The 20,555-nt window shown below is 36.7% G+C and overlaps 2 protein-coding genes across 14 annotated transcripts in view; one reads left to right on the top strand and one right to left on the bottom strand.

Moving 5' to 3' along the window:
• The window catches only part of LOC123506386 (poly(A)-specific ribonuclease PARN-like), a 28,930-nt gene extending 11,338 nt beyond the window's left edge, over positions 1-17,592 (top strand). For 3 of the 9 annotated variants that reach the window (XM_045258476.1, XM_045258474.1, XM_045258475.1), the window contains 10 exons: positions 110-312; positions 488-675; positions 1,064-1,127; positions 1,285-1,340; positions 1,493-1,579; positions 1,718-1,809; positions 2,075-2,226; positions 4,828-4,910; positions 5,168-5,231; positions 7,031-7,994. In XM_045258476.1, the coding sequence (XP_045114411.1) occupies positions 110-312; positions 488-675; positions 1,064-1,127; positions 1,285-1,340; positions 1,493-1,579; positions 1,718-1,809; positions 2,075-2,226; positions 4,828-4,910; positions 5,168-5,231; positions 7,031-7,115 (1,074 nt within the window). In that variant the 3' untranslated portion in view covers positions 7,116-7,994. Of the gene's footprint in view, positions 1-109; positions 313-487; positions 676-1,063; positions 1,128-1,284; positions 1,341-1,492; positions 1,580-1,717; positions 1,810-2,074; positions 2,227-4,827; positions 4,911-5,167; positions 7,995-17,287 lie in introns of those variants that run through there. The other 6 variants (XM_045258478.1, XM_045258479.1, XM_045258482.1 and 3 more) reach the window with 6 other exon arrangements.
• Positions 7,343-20,458, bottom strand: LOC123506389 (mitochondrial 2-oxodicarboxylate carrier-like). Of its 5 annotated transcripts, none has more exons than XM_045258489.1 (8): positions 20,435-20,458; positions 19,148-19,254; positions 18,359-18,564; positions 17,623-17,673; positions 16,881-16,972; positions 10,581-10,761; positions 10,077-10,258; positions 7,343-9,864 (listed from the first exon to the last, which is right to left on the bottom strand). In XM_045258489.1, the coding sequence occupies exons 2-8, from the start codon at positions 19,224-19,226 to the stop codon at positions 9,741-9,743; spliced, it is 915 nt and encodes a 304-aa protein (XP_045114424.1). In that variant the 5' UTR covers positions 19,227-19,254; positions 20,435-20,458; the 3' UTR covers positions 7,343-9,740. The 5 variants fall into 5 exon arrangements, with proteins under 5 accessions (XP_045114424.1, XP_045114421.1, XP_045114420.1 ...); XM_045258486.1 differs by lacking the exon at positions 20,435-20,458 and adding an exon at positions 20,326-20,350; XM_045258485.1 differs by lacking the exon at positions 20,435-20,458 and adding an exon at positions 20,241-20,342.
• Positions 20,459-20,555: the final 97 nt, after the last annotated feature.

Genomic DNA, 20,555 nt, shown 5'->3' with positions numbered 1-20,555 from the left:
AAGTTTTCCTGGAATTTTATAAATAAGTTTTCTTTGTGATACTCTTTTTGATTATCTATCATGATAAAGAGTTTGTGAAACATATGTTTTGAGGGTCTGTATTTGTCAGGTGGGCTTCACTCACGTGATCCGCAAGGTGCTGGAGAGTGGCAAGCCTCTGGTGGGCCACAACATGATGCTGGACTTGCTACACTTGATTCAGAAGACAGTGCAGCCTTTGCCTGATACCTTAGAGCAGTTCAAGAATGTTGTCAAGGCAAACCTTCCCACTATCTATGACACCAAACTCCTTGCCAAGGATCCACCATTCTGGTATGTAAGTTAAGGTTACTTTAAAAGGTAGCTTCATTGTTTACATAATCACAATAAGTTAGTTTGTGACATCATCCTTATGGTCTTTGCTGGAGAGAGACTGACACAGAACACTCATGTAGACCATACTGTGAGTAATGAGGACATGTGGTAAGCTAATCCTGTTTATTTCCAGTGTTGACATTCCCATCACCTCACTTGGCATCCTGTACAGTGAACTCTGTGGTAAATTCAATCCACCAGACTTCATTGTTGAAGAAGGATATGAGAGTCACAGCCTGGACAGGCATGGCCAGGCGCATGATGCAGGGTATGATGCCTTCATGACAGGCGTGTGCTTCATTACCATGGTGAAGAAGCTGGGTGAGAACAACACCACTTGAGCCAGCAAGTGACGGTGATAATTGTTGCACTAGAATTACTGATTACATTAAGTGTGATATTCTCATGAGATATTCTTCTTTTCAGGTTGCTATTAGACCCTACAAAATTATTAATCAAGAATCATCTGCACTCACGTTTGAAATGATGATTCAAACTTTCAGCATATAAAGAAATGAAAGTGATTTGATGAAATGTAGATTGTATCTTGTCATCTTGGTCTGGCTTCAAGTGCTTGAAGGCTGTGATCCATTTTCTCCTATTACTTCTGTGTAGGTGTGGACCTTCCTCATGCCACCTTAAGTAGAAAATTGGAAGTGTAGGTGATGATTAATGGTTGTGACTCATATCATTCTTATTCTTACAACAGATGGCAGCAACTGGAAGAACAAGTCTGTCATCAGATCAAAACATTTGTCTCAATTTTCCAGCAGGTAAAATGCTTTATGAATGTCAGGATTGAATGAAGTTTTAAGGTTTCCATTGGCAGAATGGAGAGACAGTCTTGTAGAAACTCCTTTAAATTGTGTTTACTGCATATTTTATAAAATTCTTTTTGGTCTTTTCATGTATGTATCATATCTTTTGCAGATTGAATAACATGAACTCCCATGACATTCCTTTCCTCAACCTGGTGGGTCCAGATGGTGAGTCTGATGGAAGTATGAGATGTGAAGCACTCAAGGAATTTTGAACATATATGCTTATTTCTCACTTTTAGTCATTCTTTATACTGAATATGCTCTTCATTTTAGACTGCCAGTGCCTGATTTAGTCTTGTTTTCTTTTTTTATTTTAGTTCAGACAGACAGAAGCCGAATATTTTGTGTGGACTGTCCTGCGGAGTGGAATGTGGGCAATGTTCATGGACTTTTTAACATGATGAGTGAGTACACTGATTAATGAAAAAGACAGATTTTCTATGATACATTCTAGATATTTGCTAGAAATGCTTATAATTCATTGGACTTATCTTCATGCTGTATGTGGTTGGTTGAGTAACACTACTAGTATCTCTTTTCAGAACCCATCAAGATAGTGTGGATGAGCAGCACTTTCTTGTATGTTATTCCTCCCGAAGACATTGACACCAGTGGCTGCAAACAATACCTCAAGGTGAGACACTGATGAGGGCAAAGTCTGCAAACACTATCTACTTGTGCAATTGGTGTGATTCTTGTCCAACTCCTTTAGCAGATTAATAAAGTTGCCTAAATTGTGTGGATTAAGAAGGAGCACTCTGAACTTCCATCCATAAATGTTCAGATATACATAGATATTAATCTTCTGGGTACTTAACACAATAGGTTTTGAAGAAAAAGTGTGCTTGGAAAATTTATTCAATCCAGCATTTTCAAGAACTTTAATTAATTTTCTGCAGGGCATCCAGGCATCTTGTCCCCCTATGGTGAGAGTGAGGCTGTATGGTGACACTTTGTCAGTGAAAAGGAAATCTCAGTCTGATGATATACCACCAGGAGTTGAGCCAAGCGCTAGCCGTGTCCACGAGTACAAGCGGCTGAAGAGCGTTGGGTAGGTCATACACGCTGGGCACAATAATTATATGGTCATGGGATGGTTGTTACTCAGAAAAATTCTCATCTCAACACATGAATCCTGTTTTTCTTTCTCTCACTTTAAATTTTCATTTAAACTAAGTTGTTTTCTTAATGTGTCTTACTCATGTATAAGCTGTTTGGGAGATACATTGCTTTGTAGATACACAAGTTTTATTTTCTTCAACATCCTCCACATGCTATAGATATTATTTTTGTGTATATATTTGTGTATTTATTATTTTAATGAAAAATTGCACTTGTTTCTTTCTTGATGTCAGTGACCAGTTTTACACTAACTTGCATGATTGTGTTGAACTTTTTCAGCAACTCCTAGAAACCCCTTATATCAAGTAGATTTTTTTTAGAATCTCAGTTTAACATGTTGGGAGTAGAATGGAAAAAAATGGCCTTAAGGTAGGATGAACCTTCTCGTAGTTTGATAAGAAATTGAACAATATATGAAGGAATATATGGATAGATAAATAGGAAGGAAATTTAACATGGCATAATTGAAATTCATATATGGACATGGTAGCATGGAAGCATTTTTGTCATAATATCACCATGTAACAAAGCTTTTGTTCTTGAGTTGAAACTGTTATTTCTTATTTGCTTATGTCTAGAAAACATGAAAAAATACTTATATTCATTTCTAATTTTGCTTTTGTGTCCAGGATAATGACATTTTTTAAATTTATCCATTTTCATACGGACAAAGTGGCAAATTTGAAGTTTGACTTGAACAAAGTAGTTACAAAATGACATATAATGTAATTATAGTATAGCATTTATTTATTCTAGAATTACACCAGTGATACAATAGACACATTAGAAATGAGTAGTTCTTCTGTCCTAAAGGCAAAGATAACAAGGATACTTGATAAAGCTGCTTTGGAGACCCATCAGGAAAGCCACCATTTTGAAGTCTCCTATAACCTCCCAACGGTACTCTTCATATTTCAAGGCATCTAACAACATCTTGACACTCTTGTATTCCTCTTTGAGCTGGACAGAGTGGGCGAGGGGGAGGGATGGGTACATATTGCCGTTATGAAGCAGCACTGCTTTGAGGCTTCTGCACGAGCTGTTGATAAAGAGCCGCCACTCTTTGGGGTTAAGGGTAATTGCCTGAAACAGACCGGTCACATTGTGGCAAAAGCAAAGCTCATCTTGACGAGTGAAAAAGCTTGAAAAATGCTGGTGACACTTTCTCTGACCTGATATGTGCACACTCATCTAGCAGATTCCACTGCTTGAGTTTCGACGTTAAAAGCTCACCATTTGACTTCGTGAGGCCAAGGTCTCTGATCAGGTCATTGATGTCTTCTTGGCTGGGGTAGTATGGATTTCTCTCATCAGTTGCATCTCTGAACTCTAGATCAGTGTCGTCATGTTCTTCTGAACTACTTTCCTTTTGTAAACACTGCTGCTCTCTCTTAGGAGGAGTGGGTACGGGGAGCTCAGAGCAGTGTGGCACTGGCGCAATGGATGACAGAAGGTCAGGATATATGATAGCAGGCGCATTTTTGCTTGCTCGATGTTTGGAAGGGTCTACCATACAGAAAAAGCAATTGCTTGAGTGATCAGTTGGTTCCCTCCAAATTCGGGGGATTGCAAATCTCATAGCTCTGTTTTCCCCTCTGTACCAATCTGTAAAAAGCATAATGAAAACATAAGTATAAAAATACAGATACAATTCAACTCAGTGTAATAGGATAGGTTAAAATAATAAAGTATATACTATATATATATATATATATATATATATATATATATATATATATATATATATATATATATATATATATATATATATATATATATATATATATATATATATATTAGTGTTTTCCTTACCTTCCAGAGTTCTTTTGCAGAGTTTGCAGGTGAAATGAGGTGCCCCAGGTTTGTCCTGATCTCCGACAGGCATGCCAAAATATGCATTGTAGGCCTCGCGCATTTTCAGTGATTTTTCCAGAGAGTACTTTTTAGCTCTAGTTTTGATAAACTCGCCACAGACGTACCAAAATGTGTCTGCCGGATGCTTACAACCTCTGGATGCCATGCTTGATGAATGCAGATAGTAATGACTGATGACGATCGACTTGTTTACACATTAACGGCTAGAAGTGATCTGACCTGTTGAGCATACGTTCCCTGCATTTATACTGCCATATACATTGCAAGAATGTTCCAGAAGTTCATGAAACGTTTGGAAAGAATAGTTTTGAAGGTTCTGGAGTCATCTAGAAAGTTCTTTAATTTTTTTTCACCAAATTAGTGTAGAATCTGTCTGGATTTCAAAACATCGCTGGCCAGTTTATAAAAATCAAAGTTTTAAGAAAATAAGCATTAGATTCTTCGTTTTTTAGATGAAAGGTAATAGAAAATAGCATTAATTGACCAAAGACAAAAAAAAAGTAAAAATTTTGTTACACCATGTAATCATTTTTTTCTAAGATGATCATGGATGGTAAAGGAATACTGTTTCAATCACCTTATGAGGGATTAAAACATCATGGAGATGCTTTTTTTTATTTGTTGTTCAAAAGATTTGTTATTTCCTTCACAACAGGTCAGACCAGCTTTCAAAGATGACACTCGAGTCCCCCAGTATGGAAGAAGTCCCTCCAATATATGCCAATGCCAGTGATAATGGTAATGTCCTTCCCTTCATAGTCTTGTTAAATAGATATGTACTTACACTGTTAGTACTGGGACATTGAAAGGGTGCTCGAGTCATTCTCTAGATAAGCATGTCTTTGTATTGAAGCACTGTTCTTTCATTATTAAAAACACTTTTATTTGACTTAGTTGTAAAAGAAATCAACTTATAACTGCTGTTCTTACAGTAACATTATGAAAGAAATAGATGGTGTTAATTACTTATACTTATCTTCCAATTATTTTTACAGGAAAGAGGATGAAGACAGACCAAGATGCTGCCACTGATGGGGTGTTTGCCATACCAGATGAATGGTAGGTGGGCAGGAGCAGCTATGCCTAATTAATGTTCAAATTCAAGAAGTTGATAGAAAATTATCTGACATGACAGATTCATGTTTTTCTGTCACTTTCTCTTGATCATGTTATACATTCAACATAGAACTCAGTTAATCAGGTTTCAGGATTATAATCCTTGCTAAATTTATTTTGAGCCCAAAATCTTTATAGCTTCATCATAACCATATTTTGACCCATATTTGACTAACTAAACTAGTTATATTGATTATCCCAAATTAATTAATTCAAAATCTAGCATGGGAGAACAAAAAATAAATAGATTAATAATGAATATGCAAATGACAAGATGGGAATAAATGTATTGTAAGCTACTTTAAGCTTCTTTATGCTAAAAGTTAGAGTTAGAGTTATATAATAGGTGATGAAAATAATTTCTTATGTAAATTACATAAAGTGGAACTTCATTGAAAGACAAATAAATGGGTATGGAAGCAGAAGAAAGCTTGTGGAAAACTCACAAATATACAGCAGATCACAAATTCATAAGAATTTCAGACAGTGGGGATCTTGTAAGCTGCTGGTGTAATGCTCTTAACGTGGCAAGCTATTTTAAAACTGATGAGTACAATTTTATCCATCATTTGGGTTTTATGAAACTGAAGTTAGTATCAAAACAGTGCTTTCTTTGTAATGCATGTTTTTTCCCTGTTCAGTGATGAAAATTCTGTAAGATAACTTGGTTCCCAACCTGGCTGTGACAGTGTGTTCTTCTGTTTACTGTGCCTCCCAAATATGCAGTAATGTGTAAGCAAGATTTATTTTTTCACTTACACTTCTGAACATGAACTATAACCATTGTACCATCCATAGTTGCAGTTCAGTTTTTCTTCCTCATAGTGATTTATTGAATGTAATCATTGATGGATTGGGATATCTTACTCCTTGCTATTATGTTGGAACACTGCACATTCTTTAAGTCATAAGGCTTGGTTGTCATCCAGGTGTGTACAAAATAACTGTAGTTGCATACATGATCTGAATAATGAAGATAACATCTGGCCCCAGTTAGGTGTATTGAGACTGCATGTTGATTATGCGTGTTACTATTGAATCTTTCCTTGAGATTGTTTAAGTGTTGATGAATGTTATAATATTTTTTTCCCACAACTAGAGTTACCTGGAAAATACTTTTGAATGCTTCAGTAGAAAAGTAAATTCCAAAAGCACATGACTTCTGACTATTGGTCTGCTGGATATAAGTGATTACTGAATGAACTCAGATTCACAGGGTGGAGTCAAATGAGATACAGTATGTGTACAACTGTAATCATACTCATTAACACTTAAGACTGGCACAATTGATCCTTGATTTTTTTTTTTTTTTTTTTTTTTAATCTAGTAAGTACTTCTGGGCCTTTCTCATAGTAAGCATCTTGTGCTATCATAGGCTAATGGTACTAAAAGTATGACATGGTTATTTTCATATCAATTTATTCCAACATATTATCATTTATCACTTATGGTTATCCTGTCTTCCTCCAGCTTCCTTCAGAAATGGGTTTTCTCCAATTTAGGGTCCCATAGCTGAGATGTGTGGGAATGCTTATATTCCTTAAATCTTTCCTCAGATTCGTTGTTGGAAGAGAACCAATCCTGATCAGCCACAAAGTGCTAGATTCATATGCACGGCTTACCTGCTCTTTTTTACATTAGGGCTTAACAACAAAATTGGCTGTGATTATCCCTGAAATATTTGATTAACTGAGTTCTTGCACACTTTCCCTTTTTCTTTCATCTTGGTATTTCTTCAACAGGTGTGAGATATCAGACAGGGAGGGAAGACCACATATAGTACCTTTAGTGTTAGCTTTGTTTATCTTTTTTAAGTGGTTTTGGTAATGCTGGTGGATACAATTTGTTTTAGGTAAACTCGGAAATACTTTCTTGTTGATAAAGTGCACAGGCTCAAATAGTTCAGTTGAAATGCATAACAACTCTTTGATCTATGAAATTTGGATAGTCATTTGATAGCTTTACATTTACACTCAAATCTTACTCTCCACCAAAAACATTATTATGATTCCTTCATCATTTTCCAAACTTCATGGGGAATGCAAGACACAGACTTGACTTCAATGTTTATTGAAAAATATCACTACTGTGGTGTAAAGACATTGTGTGAATGCTTTTGGTCTCCATTTATTGCTGGAAAGGAATGTGTTTATCCTTTGGATATGCAAAGTGCATACCTACATTGTCTATTTGTGCTTTCATATTTTAAAGATAAGTAAATGATTGCACTTAACAAACAGGGTATATGGAAACATTACAAGACTGAAATGTGTTTCCCTTTATATGCATAAATAAGTGCTTTGATGAACTGTGTATATGATTATGAACACTGATGTTGTGCATTCTCATTTGAGAGATGAGTGCTTGAAACAAACTTTAAAAAATGGTGAATAATTTTGTTGTTACTTGTGAGGAATAATTGTTGTTTTTCATTGTTATAGTTGCTCAAGACAAAAAAGAAAAGTTGAGTTGCAGGTTTGATGTACTCAAAAGGTCTTTTAAGTGCAAATTTTAATGATAAAATAATATTAACAGCCATTTATATGTTGTGATGGCTGTTCAGCTGTGTGATTTACAAAACATTTTGTGTGTATGTTCAGTATTATAAATAATGCAGATGCTGCCAGTGCAGATGGTATTATAGTTGTGCTCCACTAACCAATTTTCATGGTTAGGTAATCGAAATACACTTTTTATATAAAGAAACATCTATTTTACTTGGTAACCTGACCTTATGTGTTAATAACTCGGATGTAAATCTCAGAGACTTCATTTCACGAAGCAACAGGATTGATGCTAATAGCTATCCTATGAATGTCAGCAACACTACTTCTATAGTATGTATGTCTTTTATGAAATGTCAAGAGTTAAATGTAAGTGAGTTGGTTGTAAAATGCTATGCAATATAGCTTTTTAAACAAATTGTACATCACTAAGGACAGATAACATAAGGTGTGCAGTTTGTGGACACCATCTGTTTGATTCCATATATATACCACACTAATTAGCTCAAGCTATAAGATTATAAAACTTCGTCATGGCTGAGCAATGTGCTCTGACAGGGGCCATATCCCTGAGATATTTGATATCTATTGTGCTTTGTTCAAACTTGCAGTAGACACAGCACAAAATTTTAAATTACCTTCATGATGAGCATACAAACACACTGTGGCTCTCTTTCTTATTAAGTCCATTTACACTTTGCAGATAATTAATCCATGAAAATCTTGAATATTGTACGATTGATTAATGACAGCCTGGATCCTGTAGATATTTGCTACTGGTCAAATGTAAAACATCCATTCGCTAGAAAGAACCTTAAAAGTGAAGGTCTTCTATAGATTAGCTAATGAGACATAAAACACATTCATTCATGCACCACGTGAGCACCTAAGATTTACAACCCAAAACTTTGAGTTTGAGGTTGGACAAGTCTTAAAATAGTTTTCATCTTTTGTTGTATTGGAAAATATCTAATTCTACATATTGAGCGTTTCATGCATTTACATTATGTTTTAGTACAAAATAGAAGACATTACAATAGTGATCAATAATAATAAAGCATATGATATTTTGTTCATGAAATCAAAATAGAAGAAATTCCTCTATCCATCCATTTATATACCTTAGCACATGCTCTCTGAATGAAGTGGCCAAGACTTGCACACAGTCACACTTACAAGCACTCCCTAATGTAAATATTGACATTCATCACCAATGCTGGAATTGAGAAGACTCAGAACTTACACACAGTAAAAATAGTAACATCGTCTGCTGCTAATCTTATTAAGATCTTTACACTGTGTATTCTCATCAAGTTTTTCAAATCACCTTGATGGCAAATTATCTCCTATTTCATTTTCTCTAAGTGAAATATTAAAAAAAAATTAAAGGCATATGGTTTTTATTCATAATCTGAAGATGTTCTATTCAATTAGGATAATTTGTTCACATATTTTCAGATCATTAGGTTCCAGAGCAAGAGTACATGAATGATCTCTCTCTCTCTCTCTCTCTCTCTCTCTCTCTCTCTCTCTCTCTCTCTCTCTCTCTCTCTCTCTCTCTCTCTCTCTCTCTCTCTCTCTCTCTCTCTCTCTCTCCCTACTTATAGGAACACTAACGGAATGGTAAGACCACAATGATTTGATCGGTATACCAGGCTTCCCTTATTTTCTTCTCTCATTCCCCTCAAAGAAGGGTGGTTGAGACAGGATATCTACACACACACATGTAATCATAAGTATTCTTTTACATCTTAATTATTTTTTACTATACATTAAATTTTAATATAAAAATATACCAAAAAATTATCCTACATATAAATGATATAGAAAGGGAATTTATTTTCATTATCAGTTATCATTATTCTCTCCACCTGAACAATTGATCCCATTGCATGTTCCCCTTGCCTGAAATAAGAGCTCTCCTGTAGGAATAGATTTGCAGCTCTCATTAGTTATCTGGAAATCTTTTTGTGAGGTAACCATGAACATTCTCATAGACAATCATCATGATGCCGGCACCAGGGCCCAGACGAAGCACTTTGGGAACCAAACCTTTGTACAGAGCCCGGAACCTGAAAGAAGAATGAAATCAGATTTTGTTCTCCAAAGTTAAAGGCCTGATGAGTCCATTTATTAATCAACATGTAAGGCAGGATTAGTAACAACTGAAGTGGGCTTTATACTGCCAGCTTCACTCTAGACTTGAGGCTAGTACCATGCATTTGATACTAATATTTACTATATCAAGGAAGAACTAAGTATGGAAAGAGAGACAGCTTCTCACCCTTCTTCTCTATACACTAATCCAATGGAGGCAAAAGTGCCGCGGTACTTGATTTCTCCCGGGACTGGCTGAGGTCCCTGGATGCGGCTCTTTGCTACATCAAAAGGAATGTTTACCAGGCAACCAATTACACCTGCCACCAGGCCTATGAAGAATTTTTGGAAGTTTTGCCTCCATTTGTTCTGTGAAATAAGATATTAATCATCATGGATTCCTTACTCTCATTTGTGGAGTCTTTGTGTACGTTTAAATATTTCAAGATGTTATGCAATAAGATTCTTCATTGTGTAGTAAATTAAGAGATCTCTCATGTGACTGCAATTAATGACAGGTTAATAAATAGTCACAGTCTTGAATCAGTAAGCTACATTATGAAACTGATTGCCTTCTCACTTTGGGACAAAACTCTAATATTAAACATTGTTTCTAAAAATTGATTGTAAAAATTCTAAAAATTGATAATCACTATTGCATCACAAGCAGAACAGTATCAAAAGAACACACCTCTGGCTGAGTGATTTTTGAATTGACTGTATGGAAGAAGCCAAAGTAGATCATATTGAAGACACCATTTCTACCAATGGTGGCTGTGACTCCTTTATTAAGGCCCCTGAAGCCAAACCCTTCATTCTTCACTATTTGCCGAGCCACTGCCCATGTACTGGGAGACACTTTGTGCTGGGATCTATGTGTAAGAAAAGAGATTAATGGCAGATACCTACTTAAGTAACAGAATCAAATAAAAAAAAATGCAAATTATCACTCATGCATTACTGAGATGGACAGAATAGAAGTGAGAATAAGTAGGTTTTGCGCAGTGAGGCTCTGGAAGAGTCACACAGTTAGCGAGTCTAGAAGAACAGTAATCATGGAAATGTTAGTACAGTGGTGTCTCGGGTTATACATTTAGTAAGTACTTCCATAACATAGCTCATATCTTGAAATAAATTTTCACATTCAAAATAATGGATATCAAATTAATACGTCCATTCATCACCCAAAAAACATCAATATGAAATTAATTAACATGGTATTTTATGCAAAATTAAAGTAAACAAATGACATTGATAAATAACATATGGTGGTCCCTCACTGTAACGCTAAACAAAGAACCACTTACACTTTACCTAGTTGTGTGTTTACTAGTTGGAGGAGGAGTTCAAACTCGTGCTGTCCCATTTCTATATCTACTCTTATCTAACTTTTCCTTAAATCCGTGAATTGTTTTTGCTTCAACCACTTCTTTCTCCAGCGCATTCCAGATCCCCACAATTCTTTGTGGAAAACTGTATTTCTTTATGTCCTTTGTACACACACTCATCTTCACTTTTCTCCCATGCTTCCTCCCACTTCTCATATCCCTCACCACCAGATCATCACGGTCCAACTTCTCAATGCCAGACAGAATCCTATACATAGTGATAAGGTCTCCTCTCTCCCTTCTTTTTTCCAGTGTCGGCAGACTCAATTTTTCCAGTCTCTGCTCATAAGACAGATTCACCAAGGTTTGGGGCAGCTTCGTCGCAGCCCTCTGCACGTTCCAGCTTCCTCTTATCCCTTGCCATTCTTGGAGACCAAAGTACTGCTGCATACTCCAACCTGGGTCTAATCATTGTAACAATCAACTTCTTGATCATCTCTTCATCCATGTAGCAGAATGCAGTTCTTATGTTCCTTACTAAATTGTACGCTTCACCAGATTTCCTCTTTACATGAACCTCTGACGAGAGCCCCTCCGTCACAGTTATTCCCAGATCTCTCTCTTCAGTCTTTATTTCCAATTCCTCATCCCCCATCTTATATCTGTACACTGGTCTCATACTGCTCTTACCAAAATTCATCACTCCACACTTCTTGATATTAAATTCCATTTGCCACTCTCTGCTCCACTCCCAGATCTTGTCTAAGTCCCTCTGCAATGCCTCACAGTCTTCTTTCTTAGTTATTTTCCTCATTAATTTGGCATCATCCGCAAACAAACTCATATAGCTATTCACTCCTTTCGTCATATCATTTATGTAAACAGCAAACAGTAACGGTGCCAAAACTGACCCCTGAGGTACTCCACTAGTCACTTCCCTCCAAGCTGATTTCCTATCTCTTATTACTGTTCTCATCTCTCTTCCAGTCAGGAAATCACTGATCCATTCCAAAAGCCTACCCCTCAGCCTGCCATGTTCTCTCACTTTCCAGATCAATCTCTTATGAGGGACTTTATCAAATGCTTTCTTCAAGTCTAGATAAATTCCATCCACCCATCCTACCCTTTCTTGTACCACATCTATGACCTGAGAGTAGAAGCACAATAAATTTGTTGCACATGATCTGCCTTTCCGAAATCCAAACTGCCCATTAGTCAATATTTTCTTCCTTTCTAGATAATCATTCCATCTTTTCTTTATTACTGACTCACACAGTTTAACCACAACACTTGTTAATGACACCGGCCTGTAGTTTGACGGATTTTCCTTGTTTCCACTCTTAAATATGGGTACTATATCTGCTTTTTCCAGTCCTTTGGCACCTGCCCCTGCTGCAGAGATTTCAATATGAGGCCACAAATCTTTTTTGCCAGTTGATCCTTACATTCCTCAACACCCAATTTGATACTCCATCAGGCCCTTGTGCTTTCCTTACATCCAATCCTTCCAGCATTTCACACACTTCATCCTCCAACACTTCAATTACATCCGTGCCTTCTGTCGGTTCAATCTTTGGTTCATTAAAGGTTCTTTCATTGGTAAAAACTTTTTGGAAACTCTTATTCAACTCTTCAGCCATGAGTTTTCCTCTTCAATGAATTCTCCATCAACTTTCAGCTTGCTTATTTCTTTCTTTTCTTTAATTTCCCATTAACAAATCTATAGAATAATCTTGGCTCATCCTTACATTTTTCCACAATGTCCCTCTCATACTTTCTGGCCTCTTCTTTCCTTATTCTTGTGTACTTATTCCTTGCCTTTTTATACTCATCCCACACTAAAGATCCTTTTCTCTTCATCCACCTTTTCCAAGCTGTGTCTCTCTTCCTCTGATTCCTCACAGCATTTATTAAACCATGCTTGGATCCTCTTTTGTTTCTTCTTCACCCTTGGCACATATTTATTGACCCCTTCCTCGTATATGTTCACAAACTCTCTCCATTTATCCTCAATTCCACATGCATCCTCAAAAACACTCCAGTCCGCTTGCTCAAAGTAATTCCTTAATTTGATGTGATCTGCTTTACCGTAGATGAATCTTCCTGTTCTGTGATGTTCATTCCTTCTCTCCATTCTTCCTTCCCTCAATACACACTCAATCATCACATGATCACTCTTCCCTATTGGACACCTACCTTTCATGTTTTCTATCAAGTCTGCCTCTTTGGTGAAAATCAAGTCCAGTCGTGACGGTTCATCCTCATCTCTGTATCTAGTATTTTCCTCCACCCAGTGTCATTGAGTTTTCCATTGTCATTCTTAGCAGCTCTCCATGAAAAAGGACCATACTTACATACATGGATGGATAGCTTCATATGGAATAAGCATCTCTAATGAAGCTGTCTTAGTTCAAGTTTAATAATAAATTGTAATTTATATGATCATATTTAAAAGATTTGATAAATATGATTGCCATCATGCCATTCATATCAATATGCTTGATAACTGCCCAGGTGAATTATGATATGGAAAGGAAGAGTTAAGCAATACAGAACAACACTGAAAAGCAAGATTAAAAAATAAAAACTGCTAAGATATAGTACACACACACACACATAACCCAGAAAAGTACAGTAAGAAAGGACTAAAGAAACTTACGTATGAGCGGAATGTAATGTATTCCAACATAAATGGAGTGATATCGGGGATTTTAGAACTCAACGATTACTTGAGGGACAAGAACCCAGATATTGTGGGTCTTACTGAAACAAAACTGAGAGAGGGAGAAGACCTGATGATGGTTGGAGAAGGGAAATATAATGTTTGGAAAAGAAATAGAGTAGGTAAGATGGGAGGAGGAGTGATGTTGCTGGTTAAAAAGATATAAAGGTGGATCAAGTGAAAGAAGGTATGGGAAAGGCAGAAGTGCTAAAGATCAGAGCAGAAACTAATGAAGGAAAAAGAGGCACTACATAGTGGTGTACGTACCACCTAAGACAAATGCATGGTCAGTACAGGAATATGAAGAAATGATAAGTGATACAGGAACATGTCTGGAAGAAATGTTGGGTGGCTGTGAACGAACTATAATGATGGGAGATTTTAATTGTAAAGAGGTGTGTTGGGAGGACTGGTCAATGGAAGGATCAGAGACAACATGGGGAAATACACTATTGACACTGGCAATGGAAAATGTGTTAACTCAGTGGGTCAAAGAAGATACTAGGTTTGGAGGAGAGGGAGCATCGTCAAGACTGGACTTGGTCTTTAGTACAGAGCCAATGGTCATTGAGGAGATGAGGGTGGAGTGCCCTTTAGCAAGAGTGATCATGCAGTTTTGGAGTTCAAGGTGATAGATGAAGAGAAATCTAGAAGAAATGAAGAATATAAAGTGGGAAGATGGAATTATGCCAAGACAGATTTTGGAAACCTAAAGAAATTCTTTCAAGAGACAAATTGGATGAAATTCAAGAGTGCTAAGGAGCAAATGAAAAGTGGAAGGAATTTATAAAAATATACAAAGAAGGTGAGAAAAATTTGTACCAATAAGACAACATAGAAGTTGGAAAGCAGGACTGGTTTAACGATAGATGTGAAAAGGCTAGAACAAGAAAAGAGGATGCATGGAAGAGGTGGAGAAGGAAAAGACGGATTAAGCAGTGGGAAAGTTACAAAAGAGCAAGAAATGAATATGTGTTGATTAGAGAGAAGAAAGAAAGAAACAAGAAAAGGATATAATTGATAAATGTAAAGACCAACCAAGGCTTTTTACAGACATGTGAACAACAACATCAAAAATAGAAAGTATTGAAAGTTTAGAAGTAAATGGAGTATGCAGTGAAGATCCCAGGAAATGGCAGAGGCTATGAATGGATGCTTTCGGAAGGTATTCACAAAGGAGACTGCTTTTGACAAACCACTGGTAATGGAACAGAAAGGGATTATGAAGGAGTTTCAAGTAACTGTGGAGGAGATCAAGAATATGATGGGGAGTTTAGAAGTGAGAAAAGCTGTGGGACCTGATGGGGTATCAGGATGGATTTTAAGAGAATGCAGGAGCAACTGGCAGAAAAAGTTTGTGAAGTAATTGATGCCTCATTAAGGGAAGGTGTAGTGCCCCAAGACTGGAAAAGAGCTAACATTGTCCCAATCTATAAATCAGGTAACAAGAGACCCATTGAACTATAGACCAGTGTCACTTACAAGTGTGGTAGCTAAGATGTGTGAGAGGGTGGTGAAGAATAGATGGACAGACTTCTTGGAGAAAAATGACATACTTTGTGAGTGTCAATTTGGTTTTAGAAAAGGCGTTCATGCACGACAAACCTGATATGTTACTATTCGAGGGTGATAGATGTAATACAGGAAAGAGATGGTTGGGCTGATGGAATATATCTGGATTTAAAAAAGGCCTTTGATAAGGTACCACACGGAGACTGATCTGGAAACTTGAAATGGTAGGAGGAGTGCATGGCAGTTTACTAAAATGGATGGAAGACTTTTTGGTAGGAAGAGAAATGAGAACAATAATTAAGGACAGACCATCAGAATGGGGCTTGGTGGAGAGTGGAGTTCCACAGGGATCAGTGTTGGCACCAGTAATGTTCGCGGTCTACATAAATGACATGGTGGATGGGGTGTCCAGTTATGTGAGCCTATTTGCAGGCGATGCAAAATTGTTAAGAAAAGTGAGATGTGACAAAGATTGCGAACTACTCCAGGAAGACTTGGACAGAATATGGAAATGGAGCTGTACATGGCAAATGGAGTTCAACACGACAAAATGCAAGAAAATAGAGTTTGGCAAGAGTGAAAGAAGAATCAGGAGTATGTACAAGATAGGAAATGAAGACATAAAACCAGTCATGAAGAAAAAGACCTTGGGGTGACAATTACCAATGACCTATCGCCAGAGAGACATATAAACAAAATAATTGGAGAAGTATTGAACTTATTGAGGAACATAAGAGTGGCGTTCGTATATTTAGATGAAGAAATGATGAAGAAAATAATTACTGCAATGATAAGACCGAGGCTTGAATATGCAACAATACAGTGGGCTCGAACTTAAAGAAACACATAAGGAAACTAGAGAAAGTACAGAGGGCTGCAACAAAAATGGTGCCTGACTTAAGAGATTTGACTTATGAAGACAGACTGAAAAGAATGCAACTTCCGACCCTGGAAAACAGAAGAAAGGGAGACCTGATAGCAATATACAGAGTGATGATTGGCATGGAAAAAATGGATAGGGAAGATCTGTGTATGTGGAATGAAAGAATGTCGAGAGGGCATGGGAAAAAACTAAAATGGCCACTTATAGGAGAGATGTGAAAAAATATAGCTTCCCTCATAGAAGGGTGGAAGCATGGAATAGTTTAGACGTGGAAGTGGTCAACGCAAGGAATATTCATGATTTTAAGAAAAAGCTGGACATTAATAGATATGGAGACGGGACAACACGAGCATAGCTCTTTTCCCGTATGTTACAATTAGGTAAATACAATTAGGTAAATACACACACACACACACACACACTGTAAGAGAAGAAGTGTAAATGAATTATGCACAAACACATGCATCTTTCCTTAACCATTCTAGCTTTATCTATATGGCCAAATTATCCCCCATGTCTCTGAAAAAGCATAATGTATTTACTAACCTGTTGGCTTGTTGAGCTACTTTCACTACTTCAAAAGGATTGACAAGAATGGCTTCAGTTGTACCTGACCCCAAGCCAGCCAGGAAGAAGGTCTGAAGAAAATGTAGGGTTCACATTGGGTTCTTTACTAAACAGACTGGCAGCCAATACACACAGGAAAATGACAGCCTACATACACTGCACAAAGCCAAGCTCACACTATGCTATTCCTTGTTTTGAAATTTGTATTTACTTATTGTACAATTTGCACTTGAATCAATCTCCATTTAAAAATATTTTATTTGATGAACAATTTGTTTGTTGTTTTGTTTTATTTAGCATAATAGTTTATAATTTTGAAACTTTGTAGAACTGCCCATTATTCATATTATAAGGAATACTGCTAAACTATTTCCATATTTTGACAGCTGAAGAAAACAGAGAAAGAGGAAAACTACTGAAGCTACATTAGCAAAGTAGCACAAGGGAGGAAACTGGGCAGTAAAGTATCATTATTTCAGTTAAGGAGGAATCTAACTTTGTTGCTAAATGTAATTGCAATAGTATGTATAGTTTGACACCCTTCTCTCAACCATTTCGTACAACTGAACTGTGTTAATTTTGAAAAATAGTGACTAGTGCTATTGGTATTGAATCATAATTTCTATAATTTATCAGTAATCCTAAGGATAGCATTCTAAATATTACATGTATTTATATCTAGTATTTATACAAATAACAGGAGGGACAACTCAGTACTCACTGTTGGTGTTGGACTTCCAAAAAGCTTTTTGTAGATTTCAAATGTTAGAAACTGAAAGAGAAATGTAAAGGCTTTTCATCATGCACATAACTCATTCATAAACCAATCATGCATAAAATGGATAATGATTAAGTAGAGGGAAAAATCAACAACTAAGGCACCCTGGGTTACATGTTACTGTCTTTCACTCTGCCACACATAACGTGCTTTGTGCCCTTGCACAAATTACTTAAATACAGGAACTCTGAATAGATTGTATATTGCATACTCATATTACTGTATATCATAAAGTTCTGAATCAATACCTTGAATTCTTAAATAGCCCATGTGTTGTAGAAAACAATCTCTCATCTTTACTCTAACTTTGTTTTCAATTTAACAGATCTTACCACATATACATATGCAGTAATATAATAAAATATCAATGTCAAGTGTATGGTGACTTCAAGCTGTTATGGATCTCCAAGGCCTAATGAATGTTGGTCAGCCTTGATTGTTCTGCCATCAAAGTACAGTCATTCGTACAGAAGAGGCAGAAGTCATTTCTAAGGTAACTGTGACCAAATTGAGTTCAGTACCAAGATGGTGCACAATATCAATAAGTAGCACCAAGTCATGCACAGAGCAAAACCTGTTGCAGTGAGTGGAAACACAATGATATGAGAAGGAAGGCAGCTGTCTTGTAAAGCCCATTTAAGAAATGAGAAGTGGGTACACTTGGGATAGGGTGTATTACCTTTACAGCACGCTTTGGTGTCTCCACCAACACAGGGGGTAGCACCCCCTTATACAGTGACAGAACACCCTCATTTCTGGCCATCTTCCGCATGCAGTCATAGACAGAAGTGTAATAGTTTGGATCTCCAGGCTTTCCTGTTGTCTGTATCTGGAATCTTGTTTTCACAACATCAAGTGGATGCATGATGCAAATCTCTGTGAAACCTGCAGGGAAAGGGAGAAAATGGCACTATAATGAAGGTTATGAAAGAAAGGGAAGTAGAACAAAGAAGCAAACTGACATCGTCATAATGGTTATAATGTACAAATACACTCGACCCTCGAAACAACAGACAAATGCGTGCACGACCCTGTCCGTAGATTGCAAAAGTCCGTTCTTTGCAAAAGTACGTAAAAAACTATAAAATGTACGTAAAATACTGTGTAATAATTAAGAAATCATTCAAGCAGTATTACAAAGCATTAAGTACAACAAATAACCTGAAATAGATGACATGAGCATGGTCAGTTTAATAAATATTAATAAACAATACAGAAAACGAAGTTTACCGGACAATAATTTGCCGGGAACAGACAATCGCGCACATTTTAATATTCGTCCGTAGATTAAACCGGACTCCAGAATTTGTCCGTAGTTTCCGAAATTCATTGATGGGAGGTCCATTGTTTCAAGGGTTGAGTGTACATAAGAATAGTAGCCATAATTGACAACTCTCAACAGAGTCTTTCAGAAGCTTCACCATCAATTGGTTAACTATAAGTTGAGATAATCAAACATTCCCCACACCTGCAGAACCACCAGCAGCCAAATTAATGGCCACCACCTTCAGGCTGAATAGTGAACTTGAACTCTTTTTCTGAGACATCTTGCAGTGTTTCTTTGCTACCAGAGATCTGAAAAGATAATTTCTTCTTAGAAAGCCTCATGTTAAAACTTCATATCAATAGTGAACAAGAGTATAACAATTAAAATTATCTTATAGACCTGACAATCATTATGATTCTGATATCTATGGTAGTGTGTTTCTATTCTCCTGGCCAAGCCAAACTGAGACTGCTGAGATGTCACAGTGACCTTGGATGATCCCCAGGTCAGCAAATGCCTCTCATGGCTAAAGATTCCATTTCTTCTTCACATAAACCTTTCAGTGTTTTCATGAATAGCCCAAGAGCATAACTGTTTGGTGCTCAAGAAATAATAGTAATAGGACAGTCAAGGCTGACCATCATTTACTTAATAAGTAATGAATAGTAAGTGATGGAGCATATCAGTGGGTATCCCATCACAGGCCACAGTCCCAAGTTCTTCCTCTCATAGCTGGCCTCCTGCCCCTCCTGTCCCTCCTCATGGAACTAGCCACAAGTCCCTAATGTTTCCTTCCCTCCATATAATATATATATATATATATATATATATATATATATATATATATATATATATATATATATATATATCACAGCTTGCAGTATCTTCAACGCATTAACATTCTATTTTTATGCTAAACGCGAGATGACGAAAATGTCCACATTATGATAAAACATCTAGTTACTAATATTCTACATTCATTCACATATCTTCCTCTAACAAGTCTACACAAAATCGTGTTGTGATTAACAACTTTGGATGCATTATGAGTGTTATTACATAACATCACTGTCTGGTCTGTAATCTGAACTTATACGCGCTTATATGTACTGAGTAACGAAAGTAGTCCAGCCGCTTCAACGTTGTAATTGCCTTATTAGCCTTTGACACTGGCGCATGAAAGTAGGCCAACAGTACACACTATCACATTATCCCTTCCTTCACTATATTATTGTTACCAGACAAAACCTCAATAATGACCTGATGAACAATCAATAAAAACCTTAGAGACTACCTGAGGTAAGACTGTAAAGGGGCAACAAACACTCTCACTCCCCTTGTTAAACACTACTCTCTGTTATACTCGTTCCCACACTCACATAATATATACATGTCTGTCTCCCTCTGTGTCTGATAGTAAGAAGTCCAAATCACCATATACCTCGTATTGTGAAAGTGAATCAATAATTAACTAGTTAATACACTTACATAGTAGTGCTTTGCGATGGAAAGTATTTGGAATTCAAGTAGTGGTGTTTAGAGCGGAGAGATGGATAAAGTGAATTGAAGTCTTGAGTTGAAGTCAGAAACACATAATATCATTCGGACT

This window comes from Portunus trituberculatus, chromosome 19 (genome assembly GCF_017591435.1).
Source record: "Portunus trituberculatus isolate SZX2019 chromosome 19, ASM1759143v1, whole genome shotgun sequence".
Lineage (NCBI taxonomy): Eukaryota > Metazoa > Arthropoda > Malacostraca > Decapoda > Portunidae > Portunus > Portunus trituberculatus.
The sequence above is the reverse complement of the archived record's forward strand: the minus strand, read 5'-3'. Positions and strand labels throughout refer to the sequence as shown.